Raw genomic sequence first — 17,221 nt, 5'->3', positions numbered from 1 at the left:
GGCATGCACACACTGCTGGGGCACGGAGCAAAAGTCTCAGGGATGGGCAGAAGTCCAGCAGTCCTGCCCTGTGTGGATTTGTGCCATAAGCAGAAGTGCTGCTGATCCTTCCTGCCTCTGTCCATGTCCTCAGTGGGAGAGGAGTCACTGAGGAGCAGCAGGGAGCACCAAAAGGATCTTCCAGTCATCCATTCCTTGCAGGAACTCTTGGTTCCCAAGCTCACCCCAGACAATGGGTGACAGGTCTGAGCTCTGCAACCACATTTGGGATGTGCTGCTGCAACACAAGGAGCTAATTGCCCTTGGAAAGCAAATCCTGTGCAGCAGAATCCTATCCTACATCCAGGGCTCCCCCAGAACACAAGAGAAGCCTGAAGGAGGAGGTGTCCCTCTGGCTGAGCACACCCAGCCCCACCAGCACAGAGCTTCCACACACACACACACACACACCCCCAGCTCTGCAGCTCTCTCAAAGAGTTTATTAGAAGTAAATATTTACATCTATTGCAAATGGTTAATAGGCAACACGGGACTGAGAGCTCCCCTTGGGTAGGGAAGGGCAGCACTGGCCAACCACTCACCTCCCCAGCTGCAGGTGGCAGCTGGATGGAAGCCCTCTCCCCTCCCAGGACAACCCACAGCAGGCTCCTCCTCTGTCCAGGGTAAGAGCTTCCCGCTCCTGGTACTGGCTCTGGCTAGGCTGAAGGATGGAAAAGGGCTGCAATAGAAGTGAGGAAACTGCTTCTACTGGTGGGGCAAAGAGCACTCTCTGTGGCTTTGGGGTGGGAACAGACAGTGCTGTCCCAAAGGGAAGGTCAAAGAGAGACCATGATGGATTCATGCCTCCTGCCTCACACCCTACAAGGGCAGGAGGGGACAAAACTGAGCACCTTTTTGCTGTCCTGTCTTCCCCAGGAGCCTGACCAGCTCAGAAGAAGAGGATTAGATGGATTTACTGAGGATCACTGCCAGTGCATAGCACAAATGGCTATGCATCCCACCTCATCGTGGGATGCTGGGGCAGGAACCAACAACAGCCCTACCCCACTGCTCCAGAAGCTAAAATCCTCATGGAAGCATCTAGTTCTGGCCTCCCCAGAGAGTCACATTCCCACCCCAATCTGCCCCTCTGCAGCAGCCCATTCCTACAGGAACTGGCAGAGCAGATGGGGTTTGTGCCTTGGCTGGCTTCCATTCCAGTCCTTGCCCTGGAGCCAGCACGGCAGCAGAACGGCTCTGGTGAACCTCTCCTCCTCCTCCTCCCATGCAGGCTCGAACTCAGCTGGCAGAACCTGAAGTTCACAGAGCACCACCTCCTCTGGGCTTTGAGCACCGACCATGGGAGGAGGAGATGCAGCTCCAAAGGCAGCAGTTCCCAGGCCCAGCTTCTGCCACCCCAGTGAGGCTGATCAGTGGTTCAGGAGAGGAAGGGAAGGGGAAGTGCAGGTGGCAGTAGCTAAACTGTTGTGTTTTGCCAAGGGGCACCTCCTACCCCTGAACTGAAGGGGGGAGGGTACCTGTGGTCCCTGTTTCTGTGGAGGGCAGCTCACAGGCCCCTGGGGATCAGGCACACGTGGTAAGGAAAGCTCCAGGCCTCTCTGCAGGGGTGACAGTGACCTACAACGCCCAATATCTCTCCCAGCAGCAGCGGAGGTTTCTCAGTTATGGCTTCTTTTCTTTTTCAAGATACAGAAAGAGGTTAGAGACGTAACAAGTACACCTCCCCCTGCATCCTCTGCTCAGAAACATCTGACTCTACCTCCTCCAAAAGCCACACTGCTGGCTTCTAGCTCCAGCACAGCACTGTGGGACAGCCACAGGCTGCCAGGCCAGGGGTCACTACGCCAGGAGCCGGATGATGCCGTTGTCCGAGCCCAGCAGGAGATGGCACTTCGTGGGCAGCACTGCCAGGCTGGTCAATGTACCCCGAAAGTTCTCTGAGCTCAGCTTGGTCGTGCTGGTGGGCAGGGCTGAGGACTCCAGCATGGAGTAGACCCCGATCTTGTTGGCCACAGTGCCGGTGACCACCTCGTTACCGTAGAGGTCGAACGCGTGGATGGGCTCGGAGGCAGATTTGTAGTGGTGCAAAGGTTTGTGCTCCAGCTCCTTCCAGACAGTCAGGGAATGATCCGAAGAGGAGCTGATCAGCACGTTGCCCTCTGCAGCCTAGCAGGAGAGGAAAGGCCAGTGAACCAGTAAAAACCTGCAAAATTCCTGTAAAAACTCACAATCTGGTGCTGCACGTGAGAGCAGCAGGTGGCTGCAATGATCTAATGGTCACAATGCAATCCCTTAGGACTGTCCAAGCCATTTCCAAGCAGATGGTGGTACTGAGCAGCTTAGCAAGGCCTTGGGTGGACACTGCAAGCTAAAGGACGCTCTGGGAGCTGGCAGTCTCCTCCAGGAGATGGGCTGTGCCTCTTTTCAACAACACCCTGATACACAACAATGCTCATTCATCATCTGATACTACTGCAGTGGGTAAAGGGATTATCATGCAGTCTCCCTCTCCACTAAATCACCTGCCAAACTATTTTCCTTCTCAGGAGAAGGAATTGAGAGGCTCTCTCACAGTTGAAAATATTGCTGAGGGTAGAAACCTGGAGCTGCTTATTAGCAGAGCTAGTGAGAGGGTAAACAACCCACACTGCTGAACTTTGTTTAACCCACATTTGGGTCGAGGACACTGGAGACCCAGCACTGCTCCCTGGGGTGGGTAAATATGGACAAGAGTTACTCATTAGAGCAACACTCTCCCAGGGAAGCTGAGAGCCCCGTGGAGAAAGCAACACATTTGCTCCTTCACAGGAGCTGTGGCTCCTCCCTGCCCCTGCTGCAGACCTGCCTGGCAGGGATTGAAACCCAGGAGGGCTGAACTCTGGCAGCAAGAGTTGGACCAAGAACAGCTGGCAGCAGCACTAACCATGGGGTAGGAGAGCTTGGGCAGCCTCTTAGGGACATAGGAAGGGATGAAGCAAGAATGGAGCACACAAGCCCTGCGGGAAGGATGCTCCACGTGGCCTCAGAGCATCAATGAGGCCCCACCTGGATCCCAGCTGAGCCCCTCACCTTGATCTGCAGGATGTCTCCCTCATGGGCAGGCCAGCCCCGCATGATGAGCCCCGTCCTGGTGTCCAGCAGCACGATGAAGCCGGAGGAGAAGCCGGCCATGACGCTGCGGCCGCTCGGACTCACGGCCAGGCAGCGGATGAGCCCCGCGCTCGCCCCGCTGGCCAGGCGGAACTCGTGCTGCAAGAGAGACAGTCCAGCTGGGGGATGAAGGTCAGGGGATCAGGCATTTAAGGGACAAGCTGGTTTCTGTGGAGCCATCACAGCTGGCTCTGGGATTTGGGCTTTGGGCCAGCTGGGATCCCATCATTAAGCACAGGGCAGGAGGAAGGGGACTCACAGAGCACCACACCCCTACCTGTAGTCCCGGCTTCCTGTGGTCGATGAACCTCAGCACGGAGTCTGCACTGGCCACAGAGATGCTGTGATAGGGAGGTGGCATGGTGGTCACAGCTGTGATGGGGACTTTGCTGTCTAACTCATCAAAAGTCCGCAGAAGTTTGCCTGTGAAAGAACAACAGACATCACGGGAGGACAAGGCACACAGCAGATCTCCAGTTCTGTGCTGGTTTTTAACAAGAGCCATCCAAACTCAGCACAGCCCCTGCCTGTAAGGGCTGGACCAGTTCCCTCCAGTTCCTCACCCTTTCCCTTCTTACCCGTGAACTGGTCCCAGATGTGCACGGTGCCATCACAGCTCACCACGTGCTGCGGTGCCTCCAGCTGGCTCACGTAGAACACAGATTTCTTGTGCTCAGCGTAGGTGAAGCGCGGGGGCACCTCGCTGGTGCCATCCCCGTAGTTGTACAGGGGCCAAAGCCTCACAGTCTTGTCCTTGCTGCCACTCAGGAAGAAATCCTCGCTGCTCAGCGGTGCCACGCACTTGATGGCCCCGGAATGCCCTGAGAAACTCTGCAGCTTGATCTGGTGGAAGTGGAAGCGGGGGTCGTGCTGGCTCACCCCGATCTCGTACTGCCAGTAGGCCAGCCAGTTCCCACACAGCATGTGGGTGCTGCGGGGGAGGTCGTGCTTCAGGGCGTTCTCCTCGCTGGATGAGCTGGGAACGAATCCATCAGTGCCAGCACTGAGGCGGAGCAAGCCAAGACCCTCCCGCTGCGTGTCCACGGGGACCTGGATGCGGTTCCCCACCAGCACGCTCCCAAAAGTGCCAGAGTGAGTGTCCTCCTGGGGGCTGGAAAAGGGCTCATTCCCTCGAGTGTCTTGGTCTGAGCCCACCACACTCGGTGTTTGTTCCAGGCCAACAACCTGCAGGTTGCTGGGGTTCACGTTCTCCAGGTGGAGGCTGGCCAGCTTCTCAACCAGCGAGTGGTTGGGCACAACCGTCCGGATAACGTCACCTGAGGAGACAGAGACAACGTGGCTGCCAGGGGAGCAACGTCCCCATCATCATCATCATCACCCCCCTCTGTACACCCCTGAACAGGGTCAGCACAAGGCTGTGGACACAGCATCCCACATCTGCTCCCAGCTGAAGCTGAAGTGGCCTCCCAGCCCAGGAATCAGCCCAAGCCATGCTGTAGAAGCTGTGAGTTTCCCCCAGAAGCCCTGTGAGCTGTGATTTCTCTGGAGTTCAGGCCCAGCATGCATGCCCAGAGCACGGAGCTCCCTCACAGCTGGTGGCCAAGGCGTACCGAGCAAGCAGGAGAAGGGGATGTAGGTGATGTAGGCCATCTCGGGGTTGAACACCTTCTGTAACTCCACCAGCACGGATGGATCCAGGGCCAGCAGCTTCCCATCCGAAAGGGGCACCTCCATCACTGGCACTTCACAGCTGCCCAGCGACTCTGCTGTCAACCCCTGGACAAGAGAAACAAGATCACATAAAACCCCAAGATGAGATGCTCTTACCACACAATTCATTACACAAACACAGCCAGGTATGCCCACCACATTCCCACATCTGGGGGAGTGCAGGAGGGCCCCTCCCACATCACTGACCTGGTCCTGCAGCTCCTGCAGCAGCGAGAATGCCCTGAAGAAGTTTCTCACTGTGTCACTCAAGTGCTGCTGCACCATCTCCTGCCCAATCCGCAGGCAGATCAAGGCAATGAGGCTGATTGTCTTCACACACAGGGCAACACGGGCCTGGGCTCCGCTGGGGAAACTGAAGAGGACATCCATCAGCAGCCTGCCCTCCACGTATCCCTTTTTCCCATCCTCTGCCTCATGCTTCCTGCCTTTTCTGTGTTATCAGGATGCTTTCAGCAGTGTGCCAGTGCAAGGAGACACACATCAGGGCAGAAACACCCCTCCCCCCCCAAACCTGGGAGCATTAGGGCCCCCACAGAACCCTTCCCAAATCCCTGATTTTGTGCTGATCCTGCAGCACTTACCCGACAGCTGGCGAAGTGAGGAAGCCCAGCACTGGGAGCAGCACCTCCTGACTGATCTTGGGGAGGATGTCCATCAGTGTGGTGTCAGAGAGACACACCACGATCTTCTGTGTCAGTGTCACAGCGGCCAGGAGCCCGGCCTCCTTCCGGCTGTTCAGCCGGACACCGCCGGAGCCACCGCCGGGTGCAACCTGTGAAAGAGACTCCTTCAGGGCCAGGGCCACCACCTCCCCAGCAGGACACAGCAAAGGTGACCCCAAGGTCGCCTGAGCTCAGCCTCAAACCCAGCACAGCACTGCTGGTCCTGGAAGAGGAACCCAAGCATCAAATCTCAACAGCAAAACGTGTCTGGCACTCAAGGGATGAGCCCAAAAACTGACAGACACTTGTCAGCACAAGAGATGAGCCCGGGGAAAATGGGGAATGACACCCCTAAGCTCACAGGTTTCCTCTGCAGAGCATCTCCCTCCACAACATTCCCACAGGTGGGAACCTCAGAAGGGAGAGTGACAACCCCACACTGGTCCAAACCATCCTGGACACCCCAGAGCATCATTTGCCAGCACAGAAAGAGGGGAAAGCTCTTACATACACACAATTTAAAAGCAAGAATCGTTGTCTTCATCCCACAGTGTGCAGAGGAACAGTCCTTGCATGAAATATCCAAGCACAAATTATGGGCAAAGCCGCTGCTGACTTCTAGAAATCCAGCTGCTAGTAATTTCATGAGGCAGAACTGCACATCCTTTTTCTGCTGACAATGTACTGCTGCTGTTATGGCAGTGCCAAAGAGTTAATAACATCAGCAGCAACACTAAAATATTTCTTTCTAAATTGTCCTGTTTCCTAACTCCTAGACAAATCAAACACCCAAGAAAGAGAGCCAGTAACAAAACCCACAGACAATTCCCAGTTTCCTGCTATATTTCTTGTACACCTGCCATCTTCCAGCTCATCACAGAGGCTCTTCCTCTCACAAAATAGCCACCCTGCCAAATCCTGCAAGAAGGATTGACTTTATCCTATTTGTGACCCGCAAGTTCCATCGCTCCAATATCAGGTTGCCAAATGCTGTTTCACAGGGGTATTAATCCCCTCTGTGCCCCCAAGCAATGATCTTAGGAAAGCAAAGCAGAACAGCTGGAGCTATGATTGCAACTGGGTGGAGAATGATTTTGCTGAAAAATGGGATTTTTTTCCCCCTGAAAAACCTCCCCTTCAACACTGGAAAAACTGACAATGCCTTTTTGTTTTCTTTAAATGAACAGCTGTGGCCTCTTTCCCTCTATGTTTAAATTATCAGAAAGCTACTGAAGTTTTCCATTTAAACAAGAATCCATAACCGAAGTGTTTACAACCACTAAAGAGGGAGCAATATGAAAAATAAGCCTGTTTAAAACATTCAAAACCTTTTTCTTTTTAATGAAAAATTAAGTTTTTCAACCAGCTGCATTACACATTTCCTCCTTGCTGTTCAGCTACGAATTTCAAGCTGTAAAGTTAGTGAGCCTTGCCAGTGCTTTTTAGATAGCTGAAAACCCGTTAGCCTCCCCCCAGTTCACCCCTATCTACCCACACAGACCTCTGTGAACACTCACTCCAGCCCAAGCTGCTCCTCCTGCCTGTTATCACAATCCCACCCTTGTGCCAGCTCTGTTTGGGCACAGTCACCCAGAAAAGTAGAAGAAAAGCTTTTTCTCTGGTTTCACAAGGTCTGACAGGGAAAGAGAGGTATGAACGCAGCTGTGTGCTTTGCTGGGAGCAGTCTGGAGCTTGTGGCAGGAGGTAAAAGTGCCTCTCCTGTCCTTCTCAGCCAACACAGCCAGAGCTGCTCAGCCCACACTGGCCCAGACAGAGCCCAGCCAAGCTCACTTTTTATGCAGGAGGCTCCTGGTGAGGCTGGACTACTTTTTTTACACCCTCCCTTCACACCTGGACACAGCTCTTGCCCCAACACAGAGGAGAAAAAGGCAATACTGACCAGGTAGCTGATGTAGGGCAGGTACTGGTAGGTGAGGACAGGCTCTCCATACAAATATGCCACGTGCACGAGGCAGGCCAGCACTGGCTTGGACACCTGATCTCCCAGCACGGGCCGTTTCTGGTAGATATTCCCTGTGCTCAGGGGACTGTTCTCGTCGCTGCTCGGTACAAACTGCTGCCTGGTCGGGCCTGCCCAGAGAACACATCATGAGCTGAAGCAGCAGCCACACCCAAGCCACCAGCAGACAGATTGGGGGCACAGCCCACCCTGGGACCCAGGGAAGAGGCATTACCGACGTAGCAGGACGTGAGCAGCCGGAGCAGGTTCCTGGCGATGAAGCGGGACGTGACGGTCGGGCCCAGCTTGGCCGAGAGCCACCTCACCATCTTACAGGCTGTGTCTGCAAAACAGCAGCAGTCACAAGGACAGCGCCCAGCATGGCACAGATTAGCTACCAGCCTCTGCTGCCCCAGCCCTGACTCTCAGATCCACATGCAGACCTGGCCTCTTACCCTGGTTTCATCCCTGTCCCCAAGCTGGGGTCACAAACACCCCCAAATCTAGACCCGCTTCTCCCCCAGGCTCTGCCCAACAACCTGGATGCTGGCAGGGTCTTACCCAGCAGTATGGTCTGCTCTTTGTCATCAGAGTGGTCTGGCAGCTCCTCTCCCTCCCCATCCTCTGGCTCGCTGCTGTCATCAGCCAGGGTGACATCCACGGAGGCTCCAGCAGCATCCACGACCACCGTCAGCTCTGCATCGACCGCCGCGTCCTCGTGCTCCTCTTCCTCATGCTCCTCTTCCTCCTCCTCCGACTCCTCGCTCTGCTTCAGGTCCTGGCTGCTGTCCATTGACTTCAAGCTGCTCTTGTCCTTCTGGGAGTCCCCATCAGCAGGTCTGTCCTCGCCCAGGGACACCTCGCTGGCGCTGCTCTTGTCACTCAGCCGGCCAAGGCTGAGCGATTCCTGCTCCTGGGGCTGCAGGGATTCCCCGACGTAGAGGCCACTCTGGAAGTCCTCGCCCTCGGGCAGGTAGGCCTGGTCGTGGAAGCTGACCCCAGAGGTGTAGTCCAGGAGGTCAAGTGCAGCAGAGCTGTGCTCCACGTCCATCTTGATCTCCTCCCCAAACACACACGACACCGGGCTCTCCCCTCCGCTCTCATCATCCTCAGCGGTGCCAAGGAAGGATTTGCTCTCCTCCCGCGAGCTCTCGATGCCCACGAGGATCTGCAGGATGTGGGGCAGCAGGTTCAGGAGGAAGGACTGCAGCCCCAGGCGCACGATCAGCTGGGCCACAAAGCAGTCTGTGTACAGGTAGAACCTGCCGTGGCGGGAGCAGGGCGTCTCGTAGGCTCCGATCAGGGGCTTGAGCAGGTATTTATTGGCGTTCTTGGGCCCGAGGGATTTAGCTATGGGTTCAAAGAGGTACCACGCTGCGTAGACAGCGGTGTTTTCCTCGGACATCAGAGATAATATGAAAGGCAGAAGAATCTCCAAGCCCTCAGGAGTGATTTCAGAAAGGATCCCCTCCAGCTGCTGCCACAGCTGGAAAACAAGCTCCCGGCCTTGCCCTTCATCCTCGATCTTCTTTGCTTGATAGGTGAAAATGAACTTGTGCAGAGCTGGGAAGTACGTGGGGAAGGGGACGATGGAGCTGAAGGGGCTGAGGAGCTGCGTGGGACAGGGCGGGGGGAGGCCCTGGGAGATGGGTTTGTATTCAAACAACTGCACCATGCTCTTGCCCAGCTTGCTCTTCAGAAGCTTCTCCACGGGCACGCTGAGCTGCAGCAGGACATGCAGCACGTGCTGCAGCGGGGCCGGGATCTCCTTGGGGTGGTAACGGCAGAGATTCCGCACCATCAGGAACCGCTCCAACAGGGATGCGTCGGGCTTCGAAGGACGCAGCCTCGGTGCAAATATAATCTCAGCTACCAGAACACCCAGAGCTTGCATGTCCCTCTGGAAGAGGTCTGAGAGACCCAAGGGTGGCTCTTCCCATGGCTGCTCCATCAGCTGCATCTCACTGCTTAAGCCTTTAACCAAGAAATTGTCCAGTTTCTCCAGTTCCTCTAGGGCCTGGAGTGGATTGAAGCCCTCAGGAAGTGCGATCTTCATGTCAAGCTGATCCACAGCACCTGTCTTGCTCCGACGGAGCGGTCGGACCCCTGAGGATTTGCTGTCGGTGGCATAAGCAGGGAGGGTGGAGGGCTGTGCTGGAGGCACAGTGGCACAGGGCTGGTCAGCAGCTCTACCAGGAGCAGAAATGGAATCCAGGGCTTCTGTGCCTTGCTCCAAATCATCCTCACCAGCGATGGGTTTCTCCCCAGACCAGGTGGTTTCACTGGGAGTAGCCTCCAGGACCAGCCCGTTGATCGTATCCGTCACCTGGCCTTGGATGTCCTCCAAAACCACAGTCTCCCGGATGTTCTGGAGCAGAGGCCGGACAATGGCTGGAGCTTCAGCAGGAGTGTAGGCAGGTCCCACCATGCGCCTGGGATGGGGCTGGTCGAAGAGCTGCACGACCCCGTAGGTCGTCAGGTGCGTGTGGTTGTCAACCAAGTGGAGGCAGACGTTCTTCTCCTTGACTGCATCCTTCCCCAGCAGCTTGTAGCCAAACGTGAGGTCAATCCAGTGGTGCAGGTCCTGGGAGACCTCCCAGCTCTCCAGCAGCATGCGGTGAACCTCGATGAACTCCTCGTAGGAGCTGCACCACGACGGCACATCCAGGTCGGGCATGTCCGGGTGGATGGATCGGAAGATGGTGGGGTCTGTGTAAAACTCCGGGATGCACTCGTCTGGCGTCCAACTCTGCATGCGCTCCATGCTGGCTGGATACTCGTTGGGCTCCCACTGGGACCTCACGTGGCAGCACAGCACCGCCTTGGGTGTCCTGCGGGCCGTGTACACGTAGTAGGTGATATCCGAAAGGACGTCGGAGATGTGATGGGGGACGTGGAGCTGCTCCCCACTCGACCCCCCCGCAACAAACGCCTGCTTGGTCATCTCATAGGTGAAGTCCAGCTGCTTGTCCCCCTTGTTGAGGCGGAACTTGGATTTCCTCAGGTCTCTGAACTTGCCGTTTTTGGTAGTGAAGTCCACCACCCACGGAAGAACCGGGTGGTAATTGGGGTCTCCCATTCTCCTCCCAGCCAAGCTGTTCAGACGCATAAGGTAGTCAAAGTTGCTGACCTGCCCGTGCACCCACTGCAACACCAGGTCTCGGAGGTCCTTCTGGCAGGCACTGCATGTCACCTCCTGCCTTTGCATGCAGCTTTGCTCGCTCACTCGTTCCAGACCACCCTCCAGACTCTCTTCCTCCTCCCCGGGTCCCTCGTACCCCCTGAAGTTCACACGCAGACGGCTGCACAGCTTCTCATCCACAGCCACATCCCGAAGGGAAAAATCTCCACAAGCCAGACCCGCCTGGTGACAAGCCCTCATGGCCTGCAGCACGTGGAAGAGGAGGAAGAGGATTTTGGCATGGCTGTTGGTCAGCTTGGCCGGGCTGAAAGTCACGACGTCGTGCAGGCAGTACTGCACATAGGGGTAGATGATGTACAGCATGTCGGCCGACTCCAGCAGCGCCTCAGCCTGCAGCATATTGGGGCACAAGGGCGCACCTTTGGCCACGCTCTCCTTGGCAGGGGACATGCCAGGCACGTTCCTGCCCACCTGGAGGACCGGGCAGCCGTAGGCTCTGTGCAGGGCAGCCCGCAGCGCGTCCAGCGCCGGCACCGTGGGCGGCGCGCCCGGGCGCCGGTAGGGCCGTGCGTACAGCCCGTGAGCCCGGCCCCACAGGTTGTGGTAGTTCTGGCTGGCCACGCTCTGCATGAAGCCGTGCAGGGTGTCCACGTTGCTGCCACAGCGCTGGTCAGGGGGCTGTGCCCGCAGCGGGTACCCCAGCCGGGCCTTCCGCAGCCCGTGGATCTCCACCCGCGTCCAGCCCGCCGGGAGTTTCTGCACCGAGTGCTGCAGGAACGTCCTGACCTCCACCTCGCTCAGCCCCTCGGGCCGTGGGCAGGCTACCGGCAGCACCCGGCGCTCCTTGAGGCTCTGCAGCCATTTTGCCGGGACAAAGGCGGTGACGTGGGTCCTCTCGGGGGCCAGCTGACGGCGGTCAATGTTCAGGTCCTTCTCCACGCTCTGCAGGAAGCCTTCCATGCTGGATTCTGCTGGGAGAAAGGTGGTCCAGACAGGCTGTGAGCAAGCAGAGAGGGGAAGAAATACCCTGCCCTCCCCAGTCTCACTTCCCCATTGGCACCCAAGTGAAAAAAAAAGCTGTTTTAAGGAGCTTGGTCACTCTGTCAGTGTGTGGGGGGTGAGAAGGGACCAGCCCTGGCTGTGAGGGACAAGGTGGGAGCTCTGTAGCCAGGCAGGGGGACGTGGTGGGGCTTCCACAGCCCCAGGCTCAGGGAGGGCGACATGATGGGGACTTGCACATCCAAGTGTTGGGGGAAGGGACATGATGGGACCTCCGCAGGCCTAGCGCTGGTGTGGGGACACACAATGGCACATCTACAGCGAAGGAGTGGAACGTGATGGCACCTCTTCAGCCCCAGACTAGAGGGACACAACGGGACATTCACAGCCCTAAGAACTGAAAAGGAATATGATGGGAGGTGGAGGGGCACATCTGCAGCCCCGGGGCTGCCGGTGGGGACACAACGGCACCTCTGCAGCTGGAGAGGGTACACGATGGAATCTCTGCAGCATAACCCCCACGCTGGGGACACAATGGGACCTCTGCAGTCCCAGGGTCAGGGAGAGGGGCCACGGGTGCGACGCAGAGGATGCTCACAGCAAGGAGCACCTCCCAGGAACAGAGCCACGGCCACGGCCGGCCAGACGGCCCCGGCCCCTGAGGGCCCTCACTACCGGCGGGGGGATGACAGAACCGGGCTGCGCCCCGCGGGCCGGTCCGGGGAGCCCTCACCCCCCCCGAGGGGTCCCTCACCGCCCCGGCGGCCCCGCGTTACCTGGCAGCGGCGGCTCAGCCGCGGCGGGCAGCGGCGGGGGCGGCCCCGGCCATGTTGGTCAGGTGACGGCGGTCACATGCGGCCGCCGCGCCGCCATGTGCGCGGGGGGGGCCGGGCCGCGCTCCCCGCCGGGGCCCCGCGGGGCCGGGCCCGGGCTCCCTCCAGCGGCCGCGGGGCGGGGGGGCCGGGGCGGCTGCGCAGGGCCCGGGCGCGGGGCCGGTGCTGGGCATGGGCAGCGGCGGCGCGTGACGCGGCGGCGGCGGGGCGTGACGTCAGCGTGACGTCAGAGGCGCCCCGGGCTGTCAGCTGGAGCCGGGCGAGCCGCGCTGACGAGGCAGCCGGCCTTAAAGGGGTCCCCGCCCGCCGCGGGCGGACCCCACCGGCGGCAGGTGAGTGCCCGGGGGAGCCGGCGCGGGGCAGCGGGACTAGCCCAGCCCCGCCGCCCCGGGACCCTGCCGCCCTCTGCCCCGCGAGGCACCGCACGCTATGGGAGCTGCTCGGCCCCGGTAACCGTGAGCCGAGCCGGGTCCTCCCGCCACCAGCCGGGCGGTGCCGAGCCTCCGGGGCCGGCGGGTGCGGTGGTACCCGTGGGACACACGGTCAGGACAGCCACGGGCGACCGGACTGCGCGCGGCCCCTTTAAGGGCGCCGGGGGCTCCCGCCGGGCAGCGCCGCATGGCGCGGCGGCGCGTGGGAGTCACGTGGGTGGGACGTGGCGGCCGCCGATTGGCGGCCCGGCCCTGGCCCGCTGCAATCAGCTGTTACTGGGACGAAGGGCAGGAAACGGCCTTAAAGGGGCCCCGCAGCCTCAGACCCCCGTCCCCCGGGGCTGCGGCGGCAGCGCCGGGGGTGCCCGCGGGGCAGCGGGTGAGCGCCGCTGGTCGGGCCGCGCCGGGCCGCCGCTGCCCTGCGCTCTGCCCCTCCGGCGCGTGCGGCCCCTTTAAAGAAGTTGTCCAGTCATCGCGCGGCGCTGCCAAGTCATCGGGGTCAGCCGAGTTCTCGCGGCCACGCCCTCCGCGCCTGCCCATTGGTGCGCGTGGCGAGCGCTCACTTCTGATTGGTCGAGGACTTAGAGCAACTTCTCGGAATCGGGGCTGTGTCACCAGCCCCGGCACAGGGAGGCGCCGCCCGAGGGCGGGCGGGGGCGGCCGGGCCGTGCCCGCGGCAGCGCCGCGCCCCGCCTGGGGCTCGCGGAAGGGTCGAGCCCCTTCGGAGTCGCCCTGCCCCCGCCGCCCCTTCACCCGCTTGAAAATGCCAACTCACAGCACGCGGGGCATGCCGGGAGCGCCGCGCCGCACTACAACTCCCGGCACACCCCGAGGCGGGCCGGGCCCGCCCGTTCCCAAGGCAACCGCTGCCCGGCCGGGAGGGAGCTCAGCTCTCCCCGCCGGGGTGGGCGGGGCAGAGTGCTCGCCTCTCCTTCCCATTGGCTGAGCCGCGGGTCGCGCCGGGCCGCCATTGGCGGGAGCGGGCGGCAATCGCGGCGCGGGGGCGGGCGCGGCGCGCGCCGGCAGTGGCGGCCGGCGATTGGCCCGGGGGCGTGGCCGGGGGGCGTGGCCGGGGGGCGGCTGCGTCATGACTCCGCCAGCTGATCCGGGACGGAGCCGGCGCGCGGCGGGGGGAGGCGGTGGCACCGCCACCGGCACCGGGCACGACCGCGGCGGCAACCGGCGGGGCGGCGGCGCCGGTCCGAGTCGAGCCCAGCCCAGCCCAGCCCAGCCGCGCAGGTGGGTGCGCCGGTACCGCGCTGGGACGGGCGGTAAGGGTGGCCGAGCCCCGCGCGGCGCCCTCGGTGCTCCGGAGATTGAGGGGCCTCACTGTGCCCCGTTAGGGAAGGTCACCTTTCCCCGGGGCAGGGCAGCCATGGGGGATGCGGCGCGGCGCGTCCCTCGCCGGGCTCCGCGGCGCCGCCTGGGCCGGGCGGCCTCGCCCCCGGTGTCAGTGGGGTGGGGAAGGGCGTTGGGGCCGGGGCCCGTTCGCGGCCCCGGCGCCGGAGAGTCCCGGTGGGGCGGGCGGGGCTGCGGTCGGGGCCTCCCCGCGACGGGCGGTGGCCGCCCCGGGGGTGACCTTCACTCCGGGACCGGACTGGACAGACTTTGACCCGCGGCCGCTCCCCGCCGTGGGCACGGAGCGGAGCATCCCGGGCAGCGGAGGGCCGGGAGGGCGGCGGGGTGTCCCGGGGGGGAGTGGAGGGAGCGGCTTTGCCGTGGAGCGGTGTGGGGAGAGCTGCCGCCGTTAGGGGGGAGGGGGGAGTTGCTTTTACCGAGAGGAGAGACAGTGGGGGAGGGGGGGTGACCCGGTTATACCGGGAGGGGGGCACCAGCTGGGGGCACGGCGTTTTTTATTAGCGGGGCGAGCTCCCACCGGGGCCCTTACCAGAGCCGCTGGGGTCTGTCGGTGCTGAGATGGGGTGGGTGGGAACCCTGTTACCGACAGGGACCCCCCTCGTCGGCCCCCGGTGCTGGCGGGGCCCCCGGTGCTGGCGGGGCCGGCGGCTTCAGCGGCGGGTGCTGATTCACGGGCCGGCGGGGGTGGAGCAGGGCCGGGACCAGCTCGCTGGAATCCGGACCAGATGTACCCGGCACGCCAGGAATGCTCGGCATCCCCGCCGGGCCCCGCCGCCGCCGCTGCGCCCCGGCCACCGGCCCCGCACCGAAAGCCCCGCAGCACCCACCGGGGTCCGGCCTCCCCCGCTGCCCGCCCAGGCCTGGGGCCCGCCGGGGTCCCCAGTGCCTTTGGGGTGACGCTGGTGGGAGGATGCCGTGATGGCCGCCCGGGGGTTTCCCATGTTTCCCGTTGCTATCTGTCCCCCACCGTGCCCGGTTTCCCGGGAGGTTCCCAAAACTCAATCCCCAGCAGCTAAAGCGCTGGGTGGTGTGAAAAAGGGGTTTTTTCCCACGCCGAGAGGGAAGCAGTGGAGTCCCACACCAGCCCTGGGGTTGGCGTCCTGGCCCTCCAACAAAACGACTCAGAAAAGGGCTGAGCTGCCCGAAATTCCCCCACCGGTGGCTTGGCAGCAGCCGCCTGACAAAGTGTCTTCCCTGTCAGGAAGCGGCTGGCTCCTGTCCAGGGGGGACCCTGCCAGTGCTGATGGATGCCCGAGGTGAGCCCTGGGAATGCCATAACCCCTACCTGCAGCGGCCTCCCTGCCGCGGCCACTGGGCCCTGCTGGAGCAGGTTGCCTTATCTCTTATTTTCCAGCAGAAATGGCCTTGGATTTCCTTGCCTCTCGCTCGTGGTTTAGGGCTGGCTGCAGGTGCTGGAGCTCACGCACCACCTGCTTTGGGAGCGGGGAGGGATGGGGACAGTTGAGGTCGGAGCTGCCTCTGGATTCCCTGCTTTGGGGGGATTTCAGCCCTGGGGAGAGGACAGAGCGATAGATCAGGATTGTTGTCGGGGTGGGGGAAAGGAGCAGCTGTGGCTGCTGTGGGTGACAGCTCAGCTCAGCACAGTTCGATCCTGGCTCTGAAATGTGCGTTCCCTTCCCAGATGCTGCCGTGCCACCCTGCTCCTGGCTAACCAGCACCAGTTCTTCAGTGGCAAGCTTTATGTCCTTCTCCAGTAGCTAAAGCTGCCAGTTGAAGAACTGTTGAATGTAGCCACTCTCTTCTCATCACTTGGACCTTGGATGCCAGCCAGAGCCATGCCCTGAGCGACCTGGATGAGCCATTCTGCAGCGTCCTGAGGATTGAAGAGCTGAGGATGAGTCTGACCAGGATGAAGAAAGTCTCCTCGCAGCCTCCAGACAGAGCCTTGGCTGGAGGATTGCCAGGCAGCTGTGCCAACAGGGCTGTCAAACTCTGTCCCCCTCTCAGTGGGGTGGCACTGAGCTGGGAAGTGACTAGAGGAGACCAAAAGAGGCATTAAACGTTGTTTTGCTCAACTATTCAGTTCTAGGAAGTTTGTTGCCTGTGGGTTGCCTGGACCAGGTGGGAAGATGGTGGGGGCTGCACCCACCCTGGGTGGGGGCACAGCACCAGAGCTGTGCCCCCAGCTGATGCCAGTCTGGGATCTGCAGGTGAAGGGTTGATCCTTCAGATGCCTTGGGTTCGTCCCGAGCCAAAGAGGTGAGCCAAGGCTAGGCATAGCCCACAGGTCTGACCTGCTGCTGAGCTCAGGAGCTGGATTAATCCTGCAACATGCCAGGCAGTGGGATGGAGCCTGGGGAGAGGGCTGGCTCCACACCTACGCTGCCCTGCTTCGGGTCGGGCTGGGTGCGGTGGGGCCGGGCTACTGGGACAGGGTGACTCAGGGCCGAGTCACGCACGGCTCCGGACAGCTGTTCCCGGAACTTCTGTCCCTGGGAGGCCAGGCAGCCCTGGCTGCGGTGCCCGGATTCCAGGTATTTTGGAACCCCCTAAGACCCCGAGGTGAACTTTAATGGGCTCCTCCATGGTCCAGGCTCTGGCTTGTTGGTGAATAGAAGCAGAAGACTGCCCTGGAAGGAACTTGGAAGCTGCTCTCCAGGGCTGGAGAAGTCCCTGCCTTGCACTGAGTGAGAGGGGAGTTCCACGGGCCCAGCAAGGGCTCTAGGGAGCCTCTGCACCCCAGGCTTTCCCACAGGAGGGCTGGGACCACCAACTCCCAGGCTGTCTTGGTGAATGGGAATCAGGGGAGTGTCCAAGCATTGCTGCTCAGGGCCTGCCAGGAAGAGCACAGCTCATCCCAGCGCCGAGGGCGGGCAGGGAGGAACAGCCCTGTGCTGAAATGTCTGCACAATCTCAATCTGCCTGCCCAGGCTCCAGCTGCCCAAGGCAGGGCTGCTCTCAAACTTTGGCACCCAGCAAAGCACAGAAAGTGGCCTGGTGTCCATTAAGCGGGAGAAGTAGAATAAGTCTGT

General features: G+C 60.9%; 1 protein-coding gene and 1 long non-coding RNA gene across 3 annotated transcripts; one reads left to right on the top strand and one right to left on the bottom strand.

Moving 5' to 3' along the window:
* Positions 1-457: 457 nt before the first annotated feature.
* On the bottom strand, positions 458-12,494 carry WDR81 (WD repeat domain 81). Of its 2 annotated transcripts, none has more exons than XM_039562780.1 (11): positions 12,382-12,494; positions 8,026-11,577; positions 7,700-7,807; positions 7,405-7,595; positions 5,424-5,614; positions 5,029-5,194; positions 4,722-4,887; positions 3,729-4,427; positions 3,428-3,573; positions 3,070-3,249; positions 458-2,166 (listed from the first exon to the last, which is right to left on the bottom strand). In XM_039562780.1, the coding sequence occupies exons 2-11, from the start codon at positions 11,564-11,566 to the stop codon at positions 1,840-1,842; spliced, it is 5,715 nt and encodes a 1,904-aa protein (XP_039418714.1). In that variant the 5' UTR covers positions 11,567-11,577; positions 12,382-12,494; the 3' UTR covers positions 458-1,839. The 2 variants fall into 2 exon arrangements, with proteins under 2 accessions (XP_039418714.1, XP_039418713.1); XM_039562779.1 differs by having other exon boundaries at positions 8,026-11,574.
* Positions 12,495-14,051: 1,557 nt separating this feature from the next.
* LOC120411017 lies at positions 14,052-16,267 on the top strand. The gene is made up of 3 exons (XR_005603401.1): positions 14,052-14,108; positions 15,430-15,484; positions 15,871-16,267. It is a non-coding gene; the product is annotated as an uncharacterized LOC120411017 (long non-coding RNA).
* Positions 16,268-17,221: the final 954 nt, after the last annotated feature.

Source organism: Corvus cornix, chromosome 19 (genome assembly GCF_000738735.6).
Source record: "Corvus cornix cornix isolate S_Up_H32 chromosome 19, ASM73873v5, whole genome shotgun sequence".
NCBI classification, from domain to species: Eukaryota; Metazoa; Chordata; class Aves; order Passeriformes; family Corvidae; genus Corvus; species Corvus cornix.
Note: the sequence above shows the minus strand (reverse complement) of the source record. Positions and strands in the feature narration are given on the sequence as shown.

Coding starts and splice junctions, on each gene's coding strand:
- WDR81 (XM_039562780.1), bottom strand. CDS start 11,566: ATGGAAGGCTTCCTGCAGAGCGTGGAGAAGGACCTGAACATTGACCGC. Junction 5,195..5,423: donor CTCACTTCGCCAGCTGTCGG/GTAAGTGCTGCA, acceptor TGTCCTCTTCAG/TTTCCCCAGCGGAGCCCAGG. Junction 4,888..5,028: donor TGCAGGAGCTGCAGGACCAG/GTCAGTGATGTG, acceptor TCTCTTGTCCAG/GGGTTGACAGCAGAGTCGCT.